Source organism: Pyrgilauda ruficollis, unplaced genomic scaffold, assembly GCF_017590135.1.
Source record: "Pyrgilauda ruficollis isolate IOZ18807 unplaced genomic scaffold, ASM1759013v1 scaffold38, whole genome shotgun sequence".
Classification (NCBI taxonomy): Eukaryota; Metazoa; Chordata; class Aves; order Passeriformes; family Passeridae; genus Pyrgilauda; species Pyrgilauda ruficollis.
Window position 1 is genome coordinate 4,665,725 of NW_024525267.1, and position 26,750 is coordinate 4,692,474.

At 52.3% G+C, this 26,750-nt stretch overlaps 1 protein-coding gene across 2 annotated transcripts; it reads left to right on the top strand.

Moving 5' to 3' along the window:
* Positions 1-20,807, top strand: AMN (amnion associated transmembrane protein). 2 transcript variants are annotated; one of them, XM_041476381.1, is made up of 13 exons: positions 1-43; positions 2,047-2,165; positions 2,279-2,323; positions 11,621-11,708; positions 13,163-13,398; positions 14,887-15,024; positions 15,116-15,224; positions 16,258-16,340; positions 17,261-17,447; positions 18,201-18,375; positions 20,042-20,043; positions 20,342-20,454; positions 20,712-20,807. In XM_041476381.1, exons 1-13 carry the CDS (start codon positions 1-3, stop codon positions 20,805-20,807), a joined length of 1,434 nt encoding a protein of 477 aa, XP_041332315.1. The 2 variants fall into 2 exon arrangements, with proteins under 2 accessions (XP_041332315.1, XP_041332314.1); XM_041476380.1 differs by lacking the exon at positions 20,042-20,043 and having other exon boundaries at positions 20,352-20,454.
* The last annotated feature ends 5,943 nt before the right edge of the window (positions 20,808-26,750 follow it).

Genomic DNA, 26,750 nt, shown 5'->3' on the forward strand with positions numbered 1-26,750 from the left:
ATGAAGCTCCTGCTCTCCCTCCTGGGCATCCTGCAGCTCCTGGGTGAGTACGCCCAGGGCCCGGCCGCCGTGGCGAGCAGGGGTGACCGCTGGGCGACCTCCGCGGTTCGCGTGTGCTCCGGGCAGCCCTGGTTCGGAGCAGAGCTGCAGGCTCTGTCACTCCCAGCGTGCCTGACAGGCAAGCAGGAGAAGGCATTTCCAGCCGGACACGGGGAAGGCAGGCAGGGACCGAGGCTGGGATAGCTGTGCGGAGCCTGCTGAGCCTCTCATTTGAAGTCAGCAGCGCTGCGCTGCAGGACACGCTCCCTGTTGAATATGCATGTAGCTTTGATGTTCAAGGACTGCGCTTCCCGGGAGACAGGGCCGATTAAGTAGCACACTGATACTTCCAGGGCTGGGAAGGTGCCGGAATGCACGGGGCAAAGGGATTAACCTCCGGCCGGAGGAGCCGTGGCCCGGCTGTGAGCTCGCTGGGCCTGCGGGCCGTGAGGCTCTGTGCGATGGGGCTGGCCGAGCCTTTCGGCTGCAGCTCCGACCTCTCCATTCCCCGGCTTCCCGGGCCGCAGGGACACGAGGGAACCGCAGCAAGGACGGAACAACTTGCCATTGCTGTCCGGGCGCTTTTTTTCTTTCTTAAGCTCTTTTCTGCTCTGAGCCAGGACGGTGTTTATGCCCACAACACTGCGAGCAGCTCCTTGGCTGCAGTTCTTAGCACCGGTAATATTTTCTTCCCTCTCGGAGGGTTTTAAAGAGGACACGGCACGGGTGTGTTCGCTCGGCCTGAGGGCTCCCTCAGGCACCCGCAGCCCGGCGTGAGGCAGGGGAGCCCCTCCGCCGTTGCACTTGGGCTCCAGGACTTTCATTCTGGTTAAAAATACATCGTTTCCTGTTCATCTGGAGATGGCTACTACAGCCAGCGGTCTCATCAGAGCCCATGGCAGAGTAAAACAGCGCAGATTGCACCTCACGGTGATCCCTGTGTGCTGATAGAGCCTCTGCAAGCCCCATCGTTCGGAGGAGCCGGGCCAGGCTTTGTGCAGCACCTTCCTCTCAGCTGGAGTCATTCCGAACCCCCCTCCCGCCCCGGACTGGGCCGGCGTTCCGTCTCCAGTGCCCCAGCTCTTCCACCACGGGCTTTCTACATATTTTCTAATTTTGTGGGTCTTTCTCCTCCAGAAAACATGATCCATTAAAATTACAAAAGTAGGGGTGGTTTTTCTTTTGCCGTTTTCTCTTCTGTGTCTCATAATCACTTGCCTGAAGCCATTTAATTCATGCTTCTGGAGATTCATTCATCTTCAGCTGAACATGCATCCCCCAGCCGTGCCTGGGCAATGTCAGGTTGGGAGGCTGCTCTGCTGTGCTTGTCCAAACAGAGAGGTCAGACTGAAAACCCCCTCCCATGTCCTGTCCCTGGCCAGCAGGCTCATCCCTCTGGGGCCCCGAGGGCAGGGCTGCCACTGTCCCAGGAAACCCGAAGAGAAAGAACCCTGTTTCCCAACATGTTTGTGCCTCAGGCTGAAGTACACCATTGAATCCTCCATCTCCAGCTCCAAACACATGAAACCAGCCTGTACTTGTGCTACATGTCCCATAGCAAATGGCCTTTCTTCTTTTGCCCTTAGTGGCATCACAGCTTTGCATGCCCACTCTGTACCTTCTGGAAACCAAGGGCTGAGGAATCTTTACTTGTTTAATTAGTCTGAGTGACAACTAAACCCCCTGCATGGATTGCTTAACTACCAGGCGTATGTTATTCATACCTTTAGCCTGCAGGACACTCCCCTGCCTTCTGTCTGCCTGCTGAGTGTTTGTCCCTTGCTTCTCTTCCTGTCTGGGTGGCTAAAACCATCACCCAGCCAAAAAACAATCCCCCATGTAGATAAAGGCTGTGACTGTTCAGCTGGGACAATGCAGGAGCTGCTCTTAGATAGAAAATTCCCAAATCTGACCTATAAATGCCAAGCCATCCTAAAGCACATCCCAGAGCAGGCTCCCAGTGCCTCTCATGGACTGGGTTAAACTGGTTTTTCTGTTCCCTCCCAGGTGCCACTGCTGCTGTGTACAAGCAGTGGATTCCCAACACCAATTTCGAAACCGCCTCCAACTGGGATAAAGGCAGAGTCCCCTGTGCCAGGGATGTGGTTCACTTTGAGAAGGACAAGGTATAGACAATTTAAATTTATTTTATTTTTGTTTCCACAAACCACCATCAGGCATTGGAAAAGTCCCTTTACCTGACAGGGCAAAGCACACTTTTTTCTTGCTTTTCTTACAGGTTGTCTCGGTCTTCGTCAGGTCTCCCCACGCGCTGACAGACATGGTAAGGCATGGTGGGCAGAGGTGCACGAGGGTGGGCGAGGGCAGGGCCAGCTCTGCAGCTCTGCCTGGTGGCACATTCCCCTGTCCCCCTCTCCACAGAATCATTAAATTGTCTGGCTTGGAAGGGACCTTAAAGGTGATCAGTCCCAACCCCCTGCCATGGACAGGGACACCTTCCAGCAGACCAGGTTGCTCAAAGTCCTGTCCTACCCAGCCCTGAACACTGCCAGGGATGAGGCATCCACAGCTTCTCTGGGCAGCCTGTGCCAGTGTCTCATCACCCTCACAGTAAAGAATTTCTTCCTAGTATCTAATGTCCTACTGTCCTCTGTCAGTTTAAAGTCATTCCATGGATTTTGATGCTTTCCTCCGTGGTCCAGCCAGACCAAGGATGCCTCTGCTGGGGAAAGGAACAGGAGTCCTACAGTAGCCTGGGTTTCTCTGTACCATGGAACCAAAAAGCCCATTTCTGCTTGTTTTGGTTGGTTGGTTTTGCTTTGTTGTTAATTTGTATGTTTTTTGTTTGTTTGGTTTGGTTTTTTATTTAGGGGAGATGAGAAAGAGTACAGCAAAATCCAATTTCATTTGAAAGAAATTGATTTTTTTCCCCTCAAAGGAGGGATAAAACCCCCTCCATGTGATGGAGAGCTTAGCAGTAGTTGGCTGAGGAGCACCAACCCACAGAATTGCTGACAGAGCAGGCACTAGCCCTGGGCAGAAGCTAAGTGAAGCTGACATCAAAATATCTTGAAATGAAAACAGACTGTTCTGGGAAATCCCAAAATGTTGCTTGAGAAATTTTCTTTCAAGTGCCATTGGGTTTTATATTTTTTGGTGGTATTATCAGTCTGGCTGTGTCAGGATGGGCACTACACCTTGCTGAAATGTGTGTGTTAGTGATATAAGACTGGGGGGGGTGGGCTCAACTCAGAGTGGGTTTCTGAGCAACCTGCCCCACATGAGGAACTCTGCCCCAGAGCAGGCTGACAGGCAGCCACGGAAACCTGGGCTCTTAATCTCTGTGGTTTGGAGGGTAAAATTTAACAGGGAGGAATTAAAGGGAAGAGCAAACCCGCTGCCCCAGCCTGCCAGTGGGGGATGGGTCACCAGTGATCCCTCTCTCAGTGCTGGGTCAGGAAGAGATAGGCTGGATCCTGTTTGGAAAACCTCCTCCTCTAGACCTGATGAGCTTGTGGATGAGGCTCCTCTCTTGGTTTTAGGGCAGCTTTGCTCTTTTATTGGCCATTAAATTTGAAGAAGCCCTTGAAATTTATGTGGTGTAATTTGTTCAGGCTGTCTACGCCACTAATAGTTTTGATGCTTTAATAACGCCATGTGCCACGTTTAATCCCTCTACAAATATTTGGAAAAGATACTTTATTTATATGGCATTTTAAATATGAATTTTTGAAGGAAAGAATGTACTGGGGAAATACGTACAAATATAATGTAATAAATGATGTGGAATTTACCCAGAGAAGAGAAGAGCAAAATACCACTCCAGTAGATTTTATTTTACTTACAGATGAATGTATAATATTTCTAAAGTACTTTCATCAGTACTCCTGCAAAGTGCATAATTGCAGAGCAGCGTCAGTCATTACTGCTGAGCCTCCTGCAGCCAAGCTGGAGAGCAGAGCTGAGCAGCCTGGGGAGAGGGAGATCCACACAACCTTTGCAAACACAAACCAACATCCATGGCCTTGCCCCCTGCTCGGGTGGATGGTCCTATTGCAACTGAGGGATGGGTCAGGATGCCCCAGTGAGCCCTGGATCGTCACTGTCAAAGGATCCAGAGTGGGGACCCTCTGCTGCCTTGGGGTTTCTGCTGGCAGGCAGCTGCACAGGCTCCAGGGGTTACAGTGGATTTTGAATCCAGTGCTGTGCAGATGGGGAGGACTACTAGGGGGATCCGTGAGGGAATGAAGCATCACATGGGCTGTGAGGGCACCATTCCCCTCCTGCACTGAATTGCACTGCACGTGAGCAGCCAGCCCTGCCTATAACCTGTACTGCAGCTCACAGCTTCCTGCTGAGCATCACTGCCCCAGCCACTCCCTGTGAACTGTCCCAGCATGTCTCTTAGTGAGGTGGTTAATATTTCTTTGTAATTTCAACTCAGGCACTTCCCTCCTGTTCACTGCCATGCTTTGCTGTCACCAGGTGATACAGGGACTGCCAAGGTTAGGGATGAAAAAGGAATGAAACGCACCACCTGAGCTAGGCTGCCACTCATGCAAATGGCATGAAATTTAGCAACCAGCTGGTTAGAAAATGAATTGGTCATGAGGATTTTTGCAGGGAGGCTGGGCTGCACCTGTTCGGCTGCCAGCCACACGCGCTGGAGCATTAATCACTTAAATCAGCAAGAATACATTAAGCTTTAGAGTCACCATGGAGATGCTATACAGCCTTTGGCCAAAAAAAAAAAAAAAAGCAGAATGTTGTTTGCTGTAGTACCATAGAAGGAAATTCATGGCTGAGGAGGGATTAGGCTCTCTGTGACTTTCATGAAGATACGTGCCCACTGTGGCAAGTGTAGGGGAGGATGCTTGGTGCTGGTGGTGGAGGGACAGCATGAGATCTCCCATCCCAACTCCCCAGCTGAGTGGAGTGCCAGGCAGTCCTCATGTGTCACCATCGCTCCTGTCCTAGACATTTATGTGAAAGCTCACTTCTGTATGGTAAGCTCTCCAGCTCCCCTCCCCATCCATCCCATGTGTGCACCAGCCAAGTGCTGGGAGATGCTTTCTTGGGAGAGGGCTGTTGGGGCACAGAGCCTGCCTCCCTGCTCAGAGCTCACCCACTGAGCACCCAGCTCAGCAGTTATTTGAAGTGTCAAATGGATCCCTAATTCAGTCACACATTAAATCCAAATCCAGCTTAAAGCATAAGTGGCTTTGATGCACAACCGTTGTGATTAGGCTGGATTTTCTACAGTGTTTAGCTGCCTAAAGATGCAGATCAGTATTTAGCCAGCTTTTGGAGGTGCCTGAGACTAAATGTGCAGAAAAGATGGAAATGGAGCTGATGATGCCTGGCATGGGTGCTCCAGGGCAAGGCAGACTTCGGATTTGTTTGTCTCCTGATGGAGGAGAAAGACTCCTGAGAGTGAGTGGGCCCTCTGGCTATGTCTGTGCTTCCAAAGGGAGCCAGGCCAGGCTGCAGCAGTGAGCCTGGTGCTTGCCCCAGTAACACCAGCCCTGGTGCAGTTTGTCCCTGTGCCGGCCAGCACTGACATGTGGGCCAGGGATGGATGCTGCTGCTTCTATTTTCAGGGTGGCAGGAGTCGGGTTTATTCACATGGACAGAGCAGCCTTGCTCGACCCCAGGGTCAGGACACTGGCTGGGGTTACTCAGCAGCCCTGACATCACATTTCTAGCTCTGCCCCATCCCCGAGCTCTGCTGTGGGGTGGCATCTGTCCCTACCCCCTCGCTGCCTGCCCCACGAGGGGCTGCAAGGCTGGGCAAGGGTTTGGAGTGGCACTGGGGTCTGACCAGGGACACCTCCCCCAGCCTTATATTTTTAGCTGCCTAATTGCGAGAGCAGAATGTACTCAGCTTTGCTGCAGGATGCTCCCGCTCGGTTCCTGGCAGAGATTGATCTTGAAATGCCAATTGCTCTCCAGGGGCACCGGCTCTAATGAATTGCCACAGTTCGCGCTAGTCCCAGCCACCGGTGCTCCCTCCCCCACCTCTTCCCAGACAGCAGGGTAATGAGATAACCAGAAAAGGGATTATTTTTCCTTCCCCTAAGATGAAGATAAAAAATTTCAGGGGTGTGTGTGCCAGCACATAATTCCAAGATGGAATCCTGCAGTCTTTCCTGTGTCAGCGGTTACAATGGCGGTGTGTGCAGGAAAGGAGTTTGGTAAAACAGCCATTTACACTCATCTCCCTGAGTCTATTTGCTCATTTCAGGCTGGTGTCCAGCAGGAGGAGTTACTAAAGTCTGATGAGCAGAGCAGCTTGCCAGCATCCTGGGCTGCAGCGGATGCTGGAGCCTGTCTGGCTGGGAAAGCTGCTCCATGGACCGTCTGCCATCCCTTGATTGCTGGGCATGGCCCCTCTGCACACACCTCAAACCTCTTCCTGCTTTCTCTGACCTTGTCTGTAGAGGAACGTTCAGGAAAAGGAGCTTAACTAATCTGAAATAGATTTGGCAAATGGCTTTAAGCCTCTCTCTGTCTTCTGCATACAGAGCTCAATGTCTTCAGCTACCCAAGGGGCTTCCCATGTCCCTGTGACAACTGATTTCTGTACACTGTTGGGACCTGTTCAGCTAGAAGTCTGTATTGGGCATCTGCAATTAAGTTAATGGGCTTTTTGGATCTGTTGTTTGTTTTTTTATCCTCCCATGGCTTTCACTAGGCCCTGTGCGGAGGTTTGGCAGGTGCTGTACCAGGCAGCAGCTGTGTGGCATGGCCAGGAGCTGTAGCTTCTCTGTAGGGATGGGCAGGACTGTGATGTGTTGGGAACCTGATGTGTCAGGCCACCCCTGTGCCAGGGGATGTGGTGGCAAGGACAGGCTGGCCAGGTGCTGTGGGGAGCCCGTGTGCTGAAACACAACCTGAAACGTGATGAGCAGACCTGGCAGGAGAGCTGGCTCTGGCACTAATGACAGCACAGCTGTGCTGCTGCTGCTGGGCAGGAGGGGAGGGAGAGCAACCAAGCACCTCGTTAGCTTGCAGGGGATGATGCTGAAATGATGATATCCCCTGGCATGCCACTCCTGTGCTACTGCCTGCTCTGGGTCAGAAGCAGAGGGGTGAGCTATTGCTGGGGTCAGAGCAGGGCTGTGGGCATCCCCCACCACCGCTGGTGGGGCCCATGGTCAGCAGCACCAGCTTCTGTGCCCCAGGCATGCTGCACCAGCCTGCACGAGCATGGGCTTCTTGGGGTTACAGGCTGCAGTTCTGGCCTGGTTTGTTTGGGAAGTTAAAGCCTTATTCCTCATGGGACCATGTGCCTGGGCAGGGAGGTCTTTGGGCAGCAAGGTGCTGCTCCAGCAGCAGGTGACCCTCACACAGAGGTCTTGGGGAAGCAGGAGGTCATCCTGCCTTGCCAGGGACCTGGACTAGCTGCTGTGGGATCTAGGGCTGTGGCAGGAACAGGCTGGCTCTGGCAGCAAACTGGGGACATAGGGTGGCATGTGTGACTGAGGGGAAGGACACTGTCCTGAGGTTGTAGGTGAAAGCTTCACCTGGACCAGAAAGTTAATAATTGAAGCCCCAGTACTGAACCCAAGAAATGCTGGGCTGCAAGGGAGCCCCTGGCAATGCTCCAGAATTGTCAGAGGGATTCACCTGTGGGTGATCCTGGCCATCTGGGATGTCTGTTTCTGGGGTGTCAGCCAACTGCTGGATATCACCCAGGCATCACCACCAGCTGTGCTGGGACCCCCAGCCCCAGCAGACACTGGGAAAATCCCTGCTTTTCCCACCTGTGGGCAGAATGAGCAGGGCCCACCCAGCTGCTGCCCTGGCTGCCTGCTGCTGCCACTGCCCCAGCAGGGCTGCACTGGGAAAGATGGAATGGAAATCATTTCCCTTGTGCATTATTGCTTGTGGTGGGTTATAACAGTCTGTGTTGGAGCCATAGCCCACCTGCATCCTGTCCCAGTGATGTTTTTCAGTGGAGGGCCAGCAGCACCAGGGCCAAAGCTGCTCCTGGTCTGGGTGCCAGGCAAGGGGATGTACCTAGGGGCTGATGGCTGCTGACCTGCCTGCTGGTGCAGCTGTGCAGGCAGCACTGTGGAGCTCAGTGAGCCCAGACAGTCTTAGTGTTGAGTGATGGGGATGGTGGCACCATCTTGTCCCAGCAAGGAATTCAAATGCTTTGATGCTGCAAATAAAAGCAAGGCTGGGGGAAGACCTGGCTGCAGTCACAAGTGTTGTTCACCCAGGTTAAAGCACAAGTGCTGCATTTTTCCAGGTCTGATGATGGTGACATGCCAGTCACAGTGCTCCTGTCAGTCATCCCAGCCCAATGCTTGTGACTCAAGGGTGTGCCAGAGGCTGGTTCCAATCAGAGGCCACCTGATTGGAAAGCCATCTCTCAGGACTTTGCTGCTTTTTATTTCACATTTTGGAGGTTAGTTTCTTTTTCACTTATGCATTGGGGGAGCAGATTCCTTCTAGTGTAGCAATGCTGGGGCTGGTCCAAGAGCCACATGGGGTCTTTCCTCTTTTTTATTTTTTATTTTCCCTGACTTTGATAAGAAAAATGATGACTGTGCTTTGGTTGTCATTACACTTGATAATGATAACTGAGGAGATAAGTGATTTACCTGTATCAGGGATGGAAAATGACTAATGGGACTCTAAACACTTGCTGTATTAATGGCCCTGGAGTACAGGTTGGCAGGAGGAAGGGAAAGCAGATGAAACTGCCAGCTTTTTGGCTTTGGTCCACTCGTACCTGTCATTGCTCAGTTCAAAATGTACTTGGAAAGTGGCCCAACCTGTATGCCATTTCTATACTAAACTCCCAAAGGTAGCAAACCACTGCCCAACCAGAGTGTCTATTTGTCCTCTGCAGTGAGCTGAGATGCATAACTTATGTTAGGAAAAAAGAAAGGGCAGATTATTTACAAAGATCCACTGGATGATGGGGACACTCCTGAAACGCTGCCCAGTGGTGAGAATCTCAGGCAGGGCTGGTGCTGGATGTGCAGCATGGCTGCCTCAGTGGGCAGGGAGCCAAAGCTGCAGGGCCCAGCCCCAGAAATTCCTGTGGTGAAGCAGAAGTACAGAGCTCTTCCTGAACTTAATGTTTGTGGAGCTGAGGTGACTCTGTCCCCTGTCTTACATCGTGTTGTGTTGCATTTTAATTCCAGGGCTGGTGCTTGCAGTGTTTGGGTAATCCCAGGGTGTGAAGGGACATGATGTGTGCTCACTCTCATTTCCCTGCCACACTGACACACACATGAGCAGCTTCCTCTGGAAGGCCAGCCAGCCTGGGATTTTGGCCTCAGTAGTGGAGGGGGATCTCCTGTGGTGGCTGGAGAAGCTGCATCTTGTCCAGAGAGCTCAGAGGCCAGTGTCTCCAGAGCACAGGTGCTGCAGGCATGGGGCAGATTTGGCATGAGGCAGATTTGGCATGAGACAATTCTCCCAGCTCTCCTCTTGAGTAGAACTGGTGCTGTGTCCTGCTGGCCCATCCAGACCTGCTTGCCCTCCCCAGCACGTGCAGGATGCCCAGAGCTGACTGCTGTGAAGAGCTGGTACCCTGTGCTAGTGAAAGGATCTGCTGCATCCCATCCAAAGCCCCACTCTGAGCAGCTCAGATGGCGCAGCAGCCAGCTGGCCACCCTTCCTGCCTGGCCCTGCTGTGCACAGCCGACCACAGGGGCCAGCCTGCAAACCAGGCAAGAGGCAGCGCCCAGGGGCTCCAGGCTGCAATGGCCCAGCCAGTCTGGAAGAAGGGACGGGGCTGGCAGTGCTGCTGGCCCTGGCCTGAGCATGGGTGGCAGCTGACTGCTCCAAAATGTCCCATCACCTGCTCCTGCCTGAGCTCACAGGAAAACAAGCCAGGGCACTTGAACTGAAGTACAGCATTTTGTGGTTGAAGCTGGTAGCATTGCCCTCACCCAGCTGAATGCAGGCCAAGTCCTGAGCTTCAAAACAGACATGTTTTGATGGCTTTTTCATCTGCAGCTAAAGGACATGATGCCTTTTGTATCCTGGCAGACCTTTCAGCCTTTTTCAATGCTTTGGTATTGGACAAATTTCCTCTACTCAAAAGTAATAGAAATTCAGAGAACCTGATGGCAGGACACAGGCTGTGGTCTGATGGAGCAGTGTCCGTGGACAAAGGCTTCTTCCTGGCTGGGGGGAGATTCCACACCCTTGGGGCACGTTGCCCCAGCCTCAGTTATTCCCAGTGTCATCCCCTCTTGTCCAGCCCAATGTATGGCATTGCTGGGTCCACAGCAGATGGTGCAGAGGAGCACTGTGGGACTCATCTTAGTGACAGCCACCCTCTGCTCTCTATCCTGGCTTCTCATGGTTCCTGAGCCAAGAGAGGGGCACCAGGGCTTAGGCCTTCAAAGCACTGCACCAACAGGGCACTAAACTTCTTAACAGGTGCCCACCTACAGTTTGGGGGTGATGAGCTTTTTGTCTTGTCCACCTCCCCATCCCTTCCCCATGGTGGCCTCTGAGTGGGACTGAGCATCCTGAGGCAAGACTGGCCAGGGACAGAGAGCTGTCATGGCCACCATGCAGCAGTCAGTCATAAGTCTTGCTTTCTCTAGCCTACATACATATTTAAAGACCAATTAAGTAGAGGAACCTTAAAATCCCATTTAACTTTTTCTACCTGAGCACATGACCCTGTACATTGGCATAACTCAGTCCTGGAGGGCTTTCAGCTGCTGTTGGAAGTGATGCTAAAACACTGGATGGACCAAATTAGAGAAGGATGCCTTGAGCATCACATCTAAAATATTGGAAGAAACCATGACTTTCCCTCTGCAATTTCTAAATGTAAAATAAGATGGGCTGGGCTGAATAACCTGTTTGCTGTGGATGAGTTGCCTGAGTTGATCTTTTGTCAGGGCTTGTCCCAGAGTTAGCAGTGCTGGCTGGTGACCCAGGTGGCCACAGTTTCTTGCTGGAAAGGTTCCCATGCAGAGCTGTGCCTGTTGAGGTTTGTCGGTGGGTGGGCCCTGCAGGTTGAAGCCAGGTCAGTACTGTGACCCTGACTACCAGCTGGTGATGTCCTACCCAACAAGAAGAGAGTCTGGCTATGGCAAGCTGCTCCAAATGCCACTGTGTGTTTCCCTTAGCTTGTGCTCAGTGCAAATTCACTTCATGACACTGTACCAAGCATAACCTGAGCCCCTGATTTATATGTTGTGGGGCAAGCACAGCCCCTGGAGGTGGGAATCCATTAAGTGAGGGAGCATCTGGCACTTGCAGAGTAAGACTGGGCTTTTCTTGGTGTACCAACCATGTATAAGTCCATTCCTGAGCTGCTGCGAGTGTGTACTAGAGGAGGAAGAAACTGTCAAAGAGCTTATTTTGCTTTTTCCTATTCTTGCTCCTCTGGATGCTTTTCTGTGTTTTGGAGGATAACATCACACTGCCTCTCCCCATTACAGGATCCCCATCCATAAAACCAGGAGCTGATGCTTTCCCATGTACATGGGGCATGGTAAGGGTAGCTCCTGATAACTGTAAAGTGCCTCGGAGACTGTGAGTGTAATAGGCAGCCTAACAATTAGCAGTGTTATTTGGTAATGAGCCTGGGTGGCTGAGAGCAGGACAGTAACACTCTGCATCCTTCATCTAGTACCTGCCCTTGAACGGAGAATTCGTGCTGGCAGCTGGTGCAGCCTTCACAGCTTTCGATGGCAGCTGGGATCCAGGCTGTGACTCAGGTATTTAGTGCCCAAACCAGGCACCCATCAGGCTGTGATGAATCATGTAAATTCAGCCCAAATGCCTCTACAAAGGTCCTACCTCAGAGCAAAGTGAATCACTCCTCTTCAATACTTGCCTTTCCTTTGATGACCTCCCTCACATGAGATCTTTTTTTCCTCCTAGATCACCTGTCTTCTTAAAAGGTAATTATAGTAGGGAAGCCTTTGAAGTTGTAGCAGAGAGGCAAATATTGTTTGTATTTTCCCCTGTCTATTAAGCATGTAGCCACATCAAAGCCCTTATTTTCTCTGCCATGGTGTTTCTAAAGAAAGAGTTAGGAGTTACACACTGGTGAGCCAAACCATGGCCATCACAACAAGCTGGCCTTCGGCCCCACACACACATCCTCCCCTCCCCCAGCCCATGGCTGAGACAGCAGCTTTGTGTCATTGGTGCCTGCTTTTATCTGAAAGCTGTTTTCTAGGGAGGTGTATTTTGGGTGCTTAAGAACTACCCCATGCTTTCAGAAGCAAGTAACTTTTTAGTTCCCCTACAGGGAAGGAAGTATTCAAACAGAGCACCTGTGCCTGCACTCTGAATGAAAAAAAAAAAAGAAAAAAGAGAGAAAAAGTCTAAATCAGTCTCCCTAGGGGAAGGATTGTATCTTAAGACTGAAATCCTTCATCCCTATATTTTTTTTGTTTTGGGGCTGTTTGCCCCCCAGCAGGGATGCTCTAGCATCTGTGCTTGGCACTGGGCTTTTCCTGCTGACCATGCACTGCTCCCCTGAAATCAGCTGGCATTTCTGGGACAGCTTTCACAAATGGACTTCTCTAAAGCATGATTTCAAAATGAAGGCAAGTAATTCAGTCACTAAATACCTGCATGCTGGCTGAATTGGTAAAGGTTCAGCTGCTGGGAAGGGAGAGAAGGAATCAGGGCACTGCATGATAAGACTAACCAGCAGGGAAATAGTTAATAGTTAAATAATTGATAGTTAAATTGAGCACTGGCTTTGGGGTTACCTGCTGCAGGGAATAGGGCTGGTCACATTTCTGCAGACCTGCCAGGCTGCTGGGAAACTGGGACATGAATTATCATAGCCATTTTTATCAGATTTAGCTGTTACTCAGCATTCAGGCAGATGTTTTCCTCCTTAACCAGAAGGATGAACTTTAAAAAATGGGGGAAAAAATGTCCTGTGGGATCTGGGCTTGGAAGCCTGCAGGGAGATGTGGGATTTGGGCTGAGACCCCAGCCCTGAGTTCTGGGAAGCTTTGCCAAGCTCTGGGAAATGCCTGCAGTGGGTGCCCATGAGGGGGATGCCAGGGCCAGCCCTCGGCTCCCTGCCCACAGGGTGAGAGCCTTCACTTCAGGCCGGACAGTGCCTGGTTTTACCAACCCAGATGCATCTGCTGGGGCTTTGGCTTTGAGTCGTGGTCATGCTCAGCCTTTTCTGTCCCTTTTGCAGGTGGAACAGCGAGGTTCGCTGACGCTGAGCACCGCGCGTGGTTCGACCCCACGCTGTGGCGGGATGTCCTTCCCGGCGGGGAGCTCAGGCCCAGCGGGCCCATCTTCTCCGTGCACGAGGAGCGCGTCCCGTGCCGCTACGATGATGTTATCTTCCAGCCCGAAACCTCCTTCCGGGTAAACACCGACTCATCGCAGCCCGTGATTCACCTCCGCAGCATCTCTGTCATGGGCCAGGTAAGGCGGGGAGGAAGAGGAGCTGGCTGGACACCTTCTCAGCGCAGCCCCGAGTGGGGGAGCAGCGCTGCACAGGGAGATGGGGCACACCCGCGGGGCTGCAGCTTCATGAGCTGCTGCTGCTGCTCTGAATGGCCTCGATGGCTTTTTGCATCAACCAGTTTGTTATCTGCTCCCTCCCTGCAGTTTGGGAGTGCAGGCTGTCTCACTATGCATGTTTAAAAAAGCGCCAATATACACGGGTCAAACCATCAGCACATGGCAGCTTCTCTGGCTCCCAGGGGTCGCTCCCTTCCCAGGCATGTGTCTGCAGCCGTGCTGCTCAGGAACCCTCTGGAAACACCTCCCTCCTGCCCCCAACCTTAACATGGCCTGTGGCCCAGTGATCATCTCCCAGCTTTGCTTCAGCACCGCTCTTTAATTGATTGGAGGGATAATTATAGAAGTGCTGGCAGCCTGCTGTGCCTCAGCCCGGGAATCAGGCTCCCCAGGAGCCCTGTCCCTCCTGGTCGGAGGAGCAGAAGATCACAGGCGCTGCAGCGGTAAACACAGGCTCTTTCCAGGAGTGGGAGATGCGGCAGGCGTTTCATAAGTTATTTATTATTTCTGCTGCTGTGCTGGCTGGGATCTGCCATTTCAGGGCCAGGCATTAGGTAGCTGCTTTTTGAGTAATAGACTCAGTCGGTGCCCAGGCGGGTGCAGGCGAGTCTGAACAAGGCAGCACCCCAGTGGAACTCACCCCAAGCGCACACAGCTCCAGGGATGCAGAGGTGGATGCTCTTGGATGCTCAGAGTGATGCTGGTCCTGCTGATGCTGCAGACTACCCCACAGCACATCATCCCACCCAGGGACTGGCTGTCCCTCAGGGCAGGGGCTGCTGCTGAGCGATGAGATGGAAGGAGAAGGTGCTTTTTATGAACTGACCATACGAGCTTCTCTATCCCTTTGTAGCCAGCCTACTCTGTGCTTTGTGATGAATGTTTTCATCCCAGGGCCTGAGAAATCTGCCTGTCGTGCCAGAGCATGGAGACACTTCCTGTGGAAGAGAGTGGGTGAGGGAATCACCGGTGACTTGGCAGGATGAGGCTGGTCAGTCCAGCTCAGCCTTTGCTAATGCCAAGCACATAGAAATTCTTCCCAGATAGAAGGAAAACAGCTCAGACCCAGCACCCTTCCTCCCAGTAGGGAAAAGCTGGTAACTTGAATTCTCTGAGCCAGCAGAAAGGTGGAAAGCAAAAGAAGAAAAGGCCCAGCCATGTCATTGTCATTATTTTTGGTTTGAGAGAATTTTTCTGTTGGTCCAGGGGAAAAGATGGAATGTGTGCATTAGCAGGGTTTTCCTGCTGCATCACTGCCTGCAGTGGGGCTTCCCAGTGATGGCCATCAGATGTGACACCAGGTGTCTCGGCAGCATGGCTGGGTGCCTGGAGCCAGCACTGGGACCTGTCCTGGGGTACTCACCTGCTTTGCTGCTCTTCCCTGCACAGGAGCTGAACACCCCATCATCCTGGGCTGCGTACCTGGGGGGCCCCTCTGCCCCGCTGCAGTTTCATGGCAATGGCACTCTCCAGGTGACAGGCACTGGCTGTCCTGATAAGTCTGGCTGTGCCTGCGGGAACGCCCTGGTGAGTCTTCCCTTTCCCATTTTGGGGGCTCCAGTGCAGTGCTCCAGTCCCTTGCAGTTTGTGGGACTGACTTTGCCCTGCTCTCCTTTAGGATGGCCCCCGCATCTGCGCAGCCCTGCTCAGGGCATCAGGGAGCCAGTGCCCAGAGCCAGCGTGCCAGAGCCCTTTGCAGCCCCTTGGCCACTGCTGTGGGGTCTGTGGTGAGTGGGGGACATGGTCCTATTCCTCCTCCCTGCCATGCCGGCTGCCCCAGCCTACTTACCCGGCTCCATGGGGGAAGTTGGGAGCAGGGGGTTCTTGCTGCTCGTTGTAAGCTGAAGTTTTGCTTTATCACTGCTGCCAAGGGTCCCATCTGTGAGTCCCATGTGCAGATCCCATTGTGCCACCTTCCCAGCGCGTCTCTCTGAAGAAATTCTGGCTTTTGGGAGCCTGTTCTGAGTCTCAGCTCTTTGTCCCTGCTTCTGGTTTATCCTGTCAGGATGTCACAGATCGTCAAGCTAATAGGGCTCTGCTGAGTTTATGCAGCCAAAAACACGCAGAGGAAATGCAACCTTTTCCACTGTAATGTCAGCTTCCCAACAGCCAGCTTGTTTAATTTCATTTAAAATGAAAGCATGCAGATTGACAGTGTTCTCTCTACAATGGATGCTCCTCCATTAATCTGCATGAAATGTTGCTAGGGGCAATTTTTCATGCACAACTGTACCTGGATACTTGGCATCTAATATTTGGTATGTCATACCAAATTCATTAAGTGGCATATGTTTCTCCAACATGCTCCTAAAAGCATAGTCCCTTACAGTCTTTAGGACAATTTAAAATTTCAGCAAATGCTTAATTGTATTTTTTCCCAGGAAAATATTTGTCTCCATGACTGCAGTGCAGTGGTGCGGGGAAGCACAGGTGTTTCCTCCTCTCAGCCTTCCCCCCCAAAAGCCAGGGTAGTGCTGCTGCACCACAGCCTCATGGCCCCAAAACCAGGGACATGAAGAGCTTCCCAGAGGGATAAGTGGGAGAAAACTTTCCAGAATATGTTGGAAAATCAAAAGCCTTTTATCAAACCCAGCTGACAAAAAGACCATCAGGGGAGGTTTCTCTCTGAGCCCAACCAGAGCAGTTGAACAGGGTACCAGAGGGTCCCCAGTGCCTATCGTGGCAGTCAGAGCTGTGCTGCTGTGGCTGCTCTCTGCCCACACGTGGTGAATTTGATGTCTGTCTGTTTTCTGGCTGCAGGGGCCACCATTAACCTGGATTTCACTCCTGATTTTGACCTGCAGAAGTACCAGGACAAATTGGTCCAAGAGTTGCTGAGCCAGGTACTAAGCCTGTCAGATTGGGAGGACTGATGAAACCACAAGCCACTGGCCACATCTGCCGGTGAATTGATGGCTGTGGGACTGTCTGGGGCATGCAGTCCCAGCAGTGCCAGGGGTGCAGCTCACTCCCCACCACCCTGCAGGACCCATGCTCCCATGTGACCTCTTGGATGTGCCTGCTTGCTGTGGAAGCTGGGTCCTTGCTCCCCACCACAGCCCCACCATCTGCTGAGCTCAGGGCAGGAAGAGCTGCTGGCTTGCAATGGGGAAGGATGCAGGGGGCTTGCTGCTCTAGAAAATAGAGGAGAGCAGGTCTAGGTCCCAGGGGAGCTCAGTGCACCCAGCTGGGATGGTGCAAACCTGCAGCAGGGCATTCCCTGACCTCTGGCCAACACTGGGCTGCTTTTCTATTCCCTAGCAGGCAAGCACTGGGTGGGTGACTGGCACTGGCCAGCTCTCAGATGCCCTACAAAGCATCACTTACAGCATGACATCCCTCCTCTTTGCCAGGGGCTGCCGGGGGAGGAGGTGTGCTCTGCATTGCACTGGGAGGTTCGATACCAGGGTATTGCTCTATTGATCCTGAGCTGAAAGCTGTCTGCCTGCCCTCCTTACAGCCACACGTCTTAATACAGCTTTTAATGGGTGTGATACATGACATTGCTTTCTCAGCATGCTGTCCTCCATGGGGGCTCTTTGCATGCTGGGTGCTGGTCACAGCTTGGGAGAGAGGGGATGCACAAGTCTCTCCTTTGGGAAATGCAGCGGCGCTGCCGTGACAGGGATGGCAGCTCTGTGCTGGGGCTCACATGAAGGTTCAGGTGGGCCTTGCAGCTGCACCCCTCGTGGCTGTCTGGAGATGGGACTAATTTGTGCCTACCCTCTCACTGGATTTATGTGTCTCCTTGTGTTTTGGGAAGCCCAAATACGCTGGCGTGCAGATGGCCATATCCAAGGTGCACAGAGCACAGACCTTCCTGGGCATCGTGTCCCGAAGCGCTGCTCCTCTCATCCAGATCGTGCTGATTGATGACAGAGCGGGAGTGCAGGCGGGCACCGCTGCGGAGCAGCTGGCAGCAGACATCATGCAGAACATAGCACAGCACGGTAACACCCCTGTCCTCCTCAGCAGGTGCCCTACAGGGGCACCCAGACCCACTGCTGGCCAGAGCTTTGTATTCCCTGCCAGCAGCCCACATGGCCAGTGGGGTTTGAATGTCTCTAAGGATGGAGACTGGCCAATATCTGTCCACAGCCTGTCTGCACAACTGACCGTCTTAGCAGTAAACCAGTTTTTTATATATAAATACTTAGATAAATACAGGTATTTAAGTGGAATTTACTATATTCAGTATCTGCCCATTGCCTCTTGCCCTGTCACTGGGTGCTGCTGAGAGGAGCCTGGCTCAGTGCTGCGGCTGTGGCTCACCAGGGCAGGGCAGAGCAGAGTGGAAGGGTCACCTCCCTTGCCCTGCTGGCAATTCTCCTCCTGCAGCCTGGTATACTGGTGTGCTTCCATGCCATGTCTGACCATGACCAGCTGGGTGCCTGCCAGAGCCCCCAGGTCCCTGTCTGCAGAGCTGCTCTGCAGCCAGAATGCTGCTTGTGGAGGCAGACAATGGAAGATGGCAGATGCTGATGGGCACACAGGTCACAGCCAGGGGACCTGGTGGTCACTGTGTGGGTGGCAGACCTGCAGGGGCTTGTCCCCATTGAGTCCATCCACCTGTGAATCCCATCCCTGTTCCCAGGGAAAGGCAATCAACCAGGCAGGCAGGACCAGACCCAGCTGAACCCTCCCTCTGTCATGGGTGTGGGGATGTGTTGTCCTGTACAATCCTCATCCCTTTTTCTTCCCAGGTGAAGCTCTCGGCATTTCAAGTGGCAAAGTGGAAGTGGCCACTGGCAGCACTGCCAGCGGGCAAGTGGGGAGCCTCCCAGTGAGCAGGATCACAGCGGGGACAGTCATGGGGCTACTCTTCAGTCTCCTGTTCCTTGGAGGGATCCTCTTTCTCTACAGAAAGGGAAAGCTGAGGTAGGGATGGGGCTTCTGCCAGCAGCAGATATTCAGGCTGCCTGTGCTTGGGAGCAGCTGCCAGCCCAGGCTGTCCTTCCAGCCTGGCACACGAGGGGCACACAGTGCTGCCCAGAACTCCCATGGAGAGGGGCATGCCCTGGCACCCTGCTACCCCCAACATTACTGTTCACAGAACCACAGCATGGGTTGGGTTGGAAGGACATCAAAGATCATCCAGTTCCAACCCCCTGCCATAGCCAGCAACACCTTCCTCTAGACCAGGGCCTCTCTGCCCTCACAGTAAAGAGTTTGTTCCCAATATCTAATCTAAACCTGTGTCAGTTGAAAACTTGTCCTTGCTCCTCATGGTTTTCTGGAGGTGAGGTGGCTGAAAGGCACTTCTGTACTCTTGGACTGTTGATTCATTCTCCTCCATGACCAGGAGGAGCTGCCTCTTGGCAGGGTGCAGTGTGCTTGGGTGGGAGTAGGGCTGCTGCAGCTTGGCTGGAGCTCTGCACAGCCTAGTCATGGTGCCTGGTGACATCTCCTGTTCCTTGGCACCATTAGTTTGAAGCCCTGCTAGGGAGGGGAGGACTGAACCTGCCAGCAGCTCAATAGAAATGCATCAAAATAATGCAAAATACTTGTCCCACAGCTTCATAACTGTTAAAGGGATACAGCATCCAAGAGCAAGTGCAGCTTCTGGTGCATTGCTTGTTCACACAGCATGGAGTACAGAGTGCAGGTCCCAGGGGAGGGCTGGAGGGTGCCCCTGACTGCACCACTGCTGGGAATTAGTCAGAAATACCCCTTCTCCATCACCATTTTCCCTCACAGCTTGGATATGGGGCCTGGCAGTGATTAGGGCATGCCAGCAGTGCCCATGGCAGGTGCTTGGGACACCCACCTCTGCTGCTCCCACATGCACTTGTGGAGGGTTTTGCAGGGTACCCAGCTGTGGGCAAGTGGGGTTGACTTCACACACTTGATAACCAGGGGCCAGGAATTGTTTAAATTTGCATGTGCAAAGTGCACCTGTGTCTTCCAGGGGATGCTGAGCTCCCTGGTGCTGGGGCTGCTGTGTCACAGGCTCACAAGTCAGGTTGTTCCCTCTTGCCTCCTTCACTGGGATTTTGTCACCATGCAGCAGTGGCTCTGGCCAGGAGCATTTGCCCTGCTGCTTGACACGTGCTGACATGATATTTCCTAGCAGTAAACCATGCCTTCATTTAATTTCTAAATAAAACTCCCAGACCCATAATTGCTACTTGATGATTTATTTTTCACTGATGCTTCTTTGGATGCTGGACAGGCCTTTGAAACCAGCTCTGTCAGCAGCAGGAGGGAATTTAGCAGTCGGTAGCTACAGGAGACAGAACTGAACACGAGCCCAGGGCCTGTCCCACCTGTGCTGCAGGTCCCCCTTATTTCCACTGAAAGGGGCCTGGCAGAGCTTCCCTCAGAGCTCCTGAGGTGATGTGCATGGACCTGCTGCCGAGCCCGCCTGCAGCAGGTGCCCAGTGCAGGGGAGTCCTCAGTGACTGGGACCCTTAGGATAAAAGTAATGAAGGAAATAATACAAGTAGTGATGGTGATTAAAATGAAAAAATTATAATGTGATAAAAGTAATGATAAAAGTAATGATAAAAGTAATTAATACTTGTTGAGATTACACTGGGAACAGGTGTCAGCTCTGTGGCAATTCATTTAGGCCACAGGGAAGGAATGATTCCTCCAGAGTGAAGCCTGTGCTAGAGTTGTCTGCCTCTGCAAACTCCTCCCTCCAGAATGCAGGTCCCAGATCTCCAGGCTGAATGATTTCTGCTGGATATTGCTGCTTTTCCCTGGGAAGGGGTACAAATATCCCATTTCAATAACAGCCTGACATTTTCCCCCTGTATAATTTCCCATCCACCTCCTAAAGACGCCGTGTTTCAGCTGGGGGAGATGCAGGGATGGGAGGGATGTGGATGGTGATGCCCAGCTCTTCCCAGGTTTCCTGCCCTGCGCCAGACCCACCCCTGGGAGAGAATGGAGGACCCGGCGTCCCCTGCACCAGCCAGTGACAAAGGCTTCGACAACCCCGTGTTCAGCGTGGTGAGTCACCACTGCCAGGGACACCGGGGTGCTCGGGGCATGGGCAGGAGCTGCTGGGGGCTGTGACACTCTCAAAAGCCTCTTGGGGTTACCCTGAGAGGGGCCCTGCTTTCCCCAGGCCAGGAGGGCTTTGTGGGACATTCCTGTTCTCCCTCACCAGCCTCTCGGCTGCTGCAGGGACTCAGCCCTGGGTGGGTTTTGCCCAAGCGTTTTGCTTCTCTTCCCCATTGCTTGTTTTTCCTCCCTTGCTGTTGCAGGAGCCTCCAGATGTTGACCTTGGAGAAGTGACACCCAAAGATCTCCAGGTCTTCTACCTCAACCCTCTGTACAATGCCAGTGAGACAGAGACCTGATTTTGTGGACTCATGCTGTGGGTAGACACCACTCCCTTGGGGATATCACCACCTCTCCAACCCTCACAGCTCCTCACAGTCCCTCACATCACTCCTGGTGGGATTCAAGCCAGAAGCAGATCCCACCTGAATAAAAGTGTCTGTGCAGTGAAGGAAACCATAGCAAACCTTCACTGCTGGGACTCAGTCACATGGACATGGCCTCCCTGGTGTTACTTCTGGGTTTTAAACTGTATTTTGCAGGTGTCAGTTCTTTTTAGGTAGTTCAACACTGAGATTTGGGTCTCAGATGGTATCCAGACAAGTTGGGGTCTATCTAGCTCAGCACCCCATGCTTTAGCCAGCACTGTGCTGGATTTGCCCCAGGGCACACAGCAGGTTGAAGGAAGCCTTCCTGGATGCATGACAGAAATTCAGTGCTCAAACACATTTTAGAACATGACCCAGAGCCTTCAGGGCCTGGACCCATTAGCTGCAAGGTTGTTTTGCTTTCCAGCAGCGTGCTCAGTGCTGGGGATCTCTGCTCAGGTCCCCATTCCTCCTCTCACTCCTGTCCACTGGGTGCTGGTGAGGTGCTGTCCTGGTTAAACAATTCCATCCCGAGGGAAACTTCTGGAGCTTGCTCCTTCCTTCTGTGCCTGGACTGATAGGTAAGAAACCCTCTTGGACCTTTGGGAATTTATTCTGTTATTCCTCGAGGTGAGAAAGTCTTCTCATGGTAGAAGGGGAAGGAATGATGCCAGGGCTGGGGACAGTCACACCACCCTGTCTCTGATGAGGGTTGGGGCAGTGGCACTGAGGGGCCTCGTTAGTGCTGGCCTGTGTCAAACACCATCATCTGCCCACAATGTCAGGCAGTGCATCTTTACGGAGCAGGGCTGATGGGTGAGGCAGAAATTATGGATATGTATGCAAATGGATGCAAATTTACACTCTACTGAGTATTCAGTAGGGCTTGTTGGCATATTCCATAAGGAAGCAGCTATTTTAAGTTTATAATATTTTGTTCTAGTCTCTGGAAGACATAATCCCTTCTCAAAGGGCTGGGAATTCATCATTAGGTGCATCAGAGCCCTGACGAAAGGTAGCAGGCAGCATGTGGTGCTGGGACCAGCCCTGCCCTCTGGAAACAGGCAGGCCAAAAGCACAGGGCAAGCAGGGAACGAGGCCTCTGAGCTCCTGGTGCTGCGGTGAATTTGCAAGTGGGGCAGAGCTGTGCTCAGGGCACACACCCCCTTAAGATTTCACCTCTCCTGAGGGGGCTCCTCCACCAGTACTGGGATGAAAAGCAGCTTCGGAAGGAGTTTCTGCTGCATCTGTCAGGCACTTGTTGCTGGGTGAAATGGTCACCAGGCAGGTTGAAAAGCAGAGGAAGCCTTCAGCCTGCAGCAGCTGACATGGGGAATACCCAATCCCCACCATCCCATGGTGCTACAACCAGTTCATCACTGCAGGGAGCCGTGGCCCAGGGACAGTACCCAAAAACTCGCCTCACAGCACACAGTCACTCCTGTGGTGTGAGCCCAGGGTGGATCCCCAGCCCAAACCCTCCTGCTGACCCCACAGGGCCCAGCACGGCCAGGGCTCGGTGCAGCTCAGCAGCCGTGGTGTTACCATGGTGCCTGTGAGAGCAGCCACATCCTCCACCAGCTACATCCCTCCTGTCTCCTGTGAGGGCCTTTTTGTTTTCTTTTCCCCTTTCACATCAGTTCATTGCAGGTGACTCCAGCCCACAAGCCTTCAAATACAAACACGCACAGAGGAATTTTCTTTCTGGGGCCAATGCAGTGCTGCATGCTGGAGGCCACTGCACCAGGCAGCCCATCAAGGGGCCCAAGGGCAACCCCCAGGGAGTCCCCACCTCAGAGTGAATTTCTTCCCTCCCTGGCTGTTTTTGGGCCTTGCTCATTGTGAGTGTGAATTTTGTGATGTGAGGATTGGGAGGGGTCTCGATGGCTGCATGCTCACAACCTGTGCAGAAGGGGAAAGACGAGAGCATCCCGTGGCCACAGGCTGAGGGAGAAGAGACAACCCATTGGCAACGGGACCATTGCACGAGATGGTGTCAGGATGGTGTTCTTCCCCTCCAAGTGGCTGAGGACATCAGCTCTGTGTCCTGCCTGGACACACAGGGATTTGAGGGTGAGCCACAGGCTGGGGTGTGCTTGTGGAGTCGGACAACCTCCTGGGACACATCACTGACACGGAGGGAGGCAGACCAGCCTGTGGCAGGATTCTCCACCTGGTCACCCCTACGTGTATGAATTTGCTGTTGGCGAAGCTTCATTTTTAAAATGCATTAGCAGCTCGAGGTCACTTACAATAGAGGCTTTAATTAATGCAGAGATCAATTTTTGTCAGTGCACGAGCAGAGCACAGTCTGTACTTTTCCTTCAGGAGCCACGTCCGCTCGCTCATACAGAACGCGCCGCAGGGAGGGGGGAGCTCTGCAGAAACAAAATGAAGCACCAGAGTCAGTTTGTGATGCTGGGGATTGAGAGCTGCTGGAAGAACAGCTGTATCCGTGATTGTATCCGTGATTGTATCCATGACTGCTGCACACCGACCCGCACAGCCCACGGCGCACGCAGGGCAGAGCAAAGGGGTTTGGTACACAAATGTCTCTTGGGATCCTGCCTAAACAAGGAGTTTAATTCACAGACATCCTTGGTAAGCAGCACATTAGATGGGTGGTTTATGTCACTGAGGCTGTGCACGGCAGGTCTGGGCACCTGATGGCTTTGTTTTGTTTCTGATCCTGAGTGTCAGGGGTCCCCCACTGTGACAGACTAATTCAAACTGCATTAGTGTTAATGGCAAGATCTCAGGAGTCATTGCTTCTTAGGGTGTCAAAAGAAAAAGCAACCTGCACACTATTAATGGACACCAACTCGTAGCACAGTGCCTTCCCTTTGCATGATACAGCAGCTCACGGAAGTTGTGCAAACCCAGGTTGTGGCAGTCCTTAAAATATCCCTGAGCCTAAAGACAGACTTGGCTCAATGAATGCATTATTTTATATCTCTTTCAGCAGGAGGTAGCAGTGGCGGGAGGGCATTTGGCAGGCGCTGGTCTCACCGGAGTGCAGGAGCTGGCCAAGGCACTGCGGGGTGGCAGCTCCGGCCGTGTCCATCAGCATGCAGGGCTCCGCACTGCTCGTCCCCGCGGGACTGCAGAGCAGGGACTGCGTAAGAAACAGCAAAGGAGGCGAGGCTGAAAAAAATCGGAGGGTTTTATCTATGAGAAAGCATCAATAAACCTGCATGAACCTGTGCAGTCAGATGACAAAAAAGTGCTGCAGCTTATTGGGGAGCAGGGAAAATATTTGCTGCAAGGACAGGGAAGGGGCTGATTCCTTAGTCCAGGTTCCTCCTCTGGCTGGAGCACAGCACTGCAGCTCCCGCTGGCTGAGCACGTCCTGCTGTCTTCTGCTCCTGTCCTCAGCTAACCCTGCCGGCAGCGCTGGTCCGAGCATCAGGCACTGCTGGGACCTGCTCTTGCCAGCGTTTGGCTTTCCTGGGAATCCCACACCAGGCCTGCAGTTGATACCTGGTCTCACCATCACACCCTGTTCCCAAAAACATGTTTAGGGCATCTTGCAAGCACTGAGATCATGCTGGCACTGTGCCTTCCGTCCTGTCTTCCTGATGTGGTCCTGTGTCCATGGAACCTTCTCCCCTCCAGCAGAGCCCCTCCAGCCCCACGCTGCCCTGCCAGCACCAAGCCCAGGACACGAGAGCAGCTCTCACCCCGCAGGAAGAGGCTGCCCTGCACTGGGAGAGGGTGGCAGCTCTTGAGCCCATGAGCTGCCAGGAGTTCCAAGGCTGCCAGGAAGGAATGTTAAGGGGAAGCTGAGAGGGGAGCCACATTTACAGGGGTGCAAGCAGGCAGAAGGTTGGCCAGAGCTGCTGCCACAGCAGGGAAAGGCAAGGGCTGGGCAGCTGAACACTGATTTTTGGATTGTCCTCCTCCCTTCTGCCTGCCAGAGCTGCTTCATCCAGAGCAGATGGTGCAAACTGGAACACAAGATGCTCCAGTAGCCTGGCATGCAAGAATGCCATGTGTTCTTTTTGTTTCAATATAAGCTAAACTCAGCAAGACAAGGGTTCTGATCATGATATAACACCTTCCGTTCACTAACACTTGGCTTAACTGCACCTCAAGGTGCAGTTCAGTTCCCACAGTCATCTCCTCCCTCAAATACTTCCCTGCTTCTCAGTGCTTTAGGCTACCAATGCCAGCTCTAAAGGTTTTTACACATCTGCTTTCTCCCAGGGACACCACTCTGGTGCTGTGCAGAACAAGGGTGTCTGCAGCACCTCCAGCATTTCCACACTGAGGTCCCCCCTCTGTGACCTGGCTGTGTTAAGCACTTACCCTGCAAAGACAAAGCCAGCTTTTATGCACCCCCCTCTCCAGCAGATTGCACCTATTTAGGAAGGTGTTTATTCTCAGCACGCCTGTTCTGTAGACAGAGATGGTGGCAGACGAGTTTAGTTCTTGGGTGGCAAGTGATATCATGATGTATTCTAAAATACTCAGCTTTTTGGGGAAAAGATCTGTGCTAGAAGTGACCGACTGTTCCAGTGAGTGGTACACCCACCACTCCAGCTTCAGGACCTGATGTCATGCCTCTGTGAAAATGGAATGAGCAGAGAAACAGGCAGACACCAAATTACCCTCATTTCTTGCATAGTTCAATTCCTCACTTTCAGTCCTAGACTGGTAGCCTCCAGGGATAAGAAAATGCATTGTCAGAGAATGATTTCACCTGAATTCCTGCATTTATGAACATTTTCTTGAGGGCTCAAGAGGACTCTTTAGGTAACTAGAATCAAAATCCGTAAGGGAAAAGATAATCTGCAAAGGGCTGTGGTGGAGGACTTGGGAAGGAATTCTGCTTGGCCAGACTTAAGCAGGAAAAAAAAAAGAATAATGTATTCATATGAGCAATTAATTAATTTTTCTAGAAACATTCTCCTGCTTAAATTATAACCAAGCCCTGGCACTGCTGAGTGCTATGATTTAATACCGCCATAATTAAAGACTTTGTTGTCATCCCAAGCCCTCACTGTGCAGAGAAAAATCAGCTCAAGAGGAGGAGAAATGTTTTTCAAAAGTCAAAGGCTGATTAGCATGAATACTTGTGAGAGGGCTTCCAGCACACAGCCCTCAGATCTCCTGTCAGCTATCCCCCATCCCCAGGACACAGTGTGGGTGCACTTTCCCAAGCCAACCCATCCCAGCCTGCTCACGTGGGTTTGGTCAGGCAAGGAACAGCAGGGGCCAAAACACCCAGCTCGACCTTTCCTGTGAAGGGCAAGACAAACCAAGAAGGAATTCAGGAACACTTGGCACTCCGTAAGGGATGAGGGATGCTTACCTAGGACACCCTAGAGGAGATGCTGGCACTGTCTAGCTACAGTGGGCTCCATGGTGCTCAAATACCAGAGCATGAGGAGAGCTGTAAAAAAAATCCCTATTTGAGGGGCTGCACCATTCACACACCAATCCTTGAAATGTTCCTAAGCTTTCCTTGGGAGTACTGCTTTGACAAGTGAAATATATTTATTGTTTTATGGTACTTAAGATGCATGGATAGACCCTGCAGCCTCCTTACCATGCTTCAGCTCTAAGTAATGAGTCATATAAATAATTTAAAAAGTAATTAATAGGGCCAGCAAATCAACGACATGACAACACTAAAACAAAACTGAGGGCACAAAATTTCAGTGCTGTATTCCACCAAAGGACTTCCATGGCTCCTGAACACTCATTCACCTTCAGCAATATGCACCTTTCTTGTAGTGTTTGGGTATGGAGCTCCAAAATACCTTCAGTTTATGTCAAATATCCATGTGAACAAAGTCAATTTACCATGAGACTGAAGCAAGTGTCAGTGGTAGATTGTTCAGATGTCAAGACAGACAACTATAAACTTTA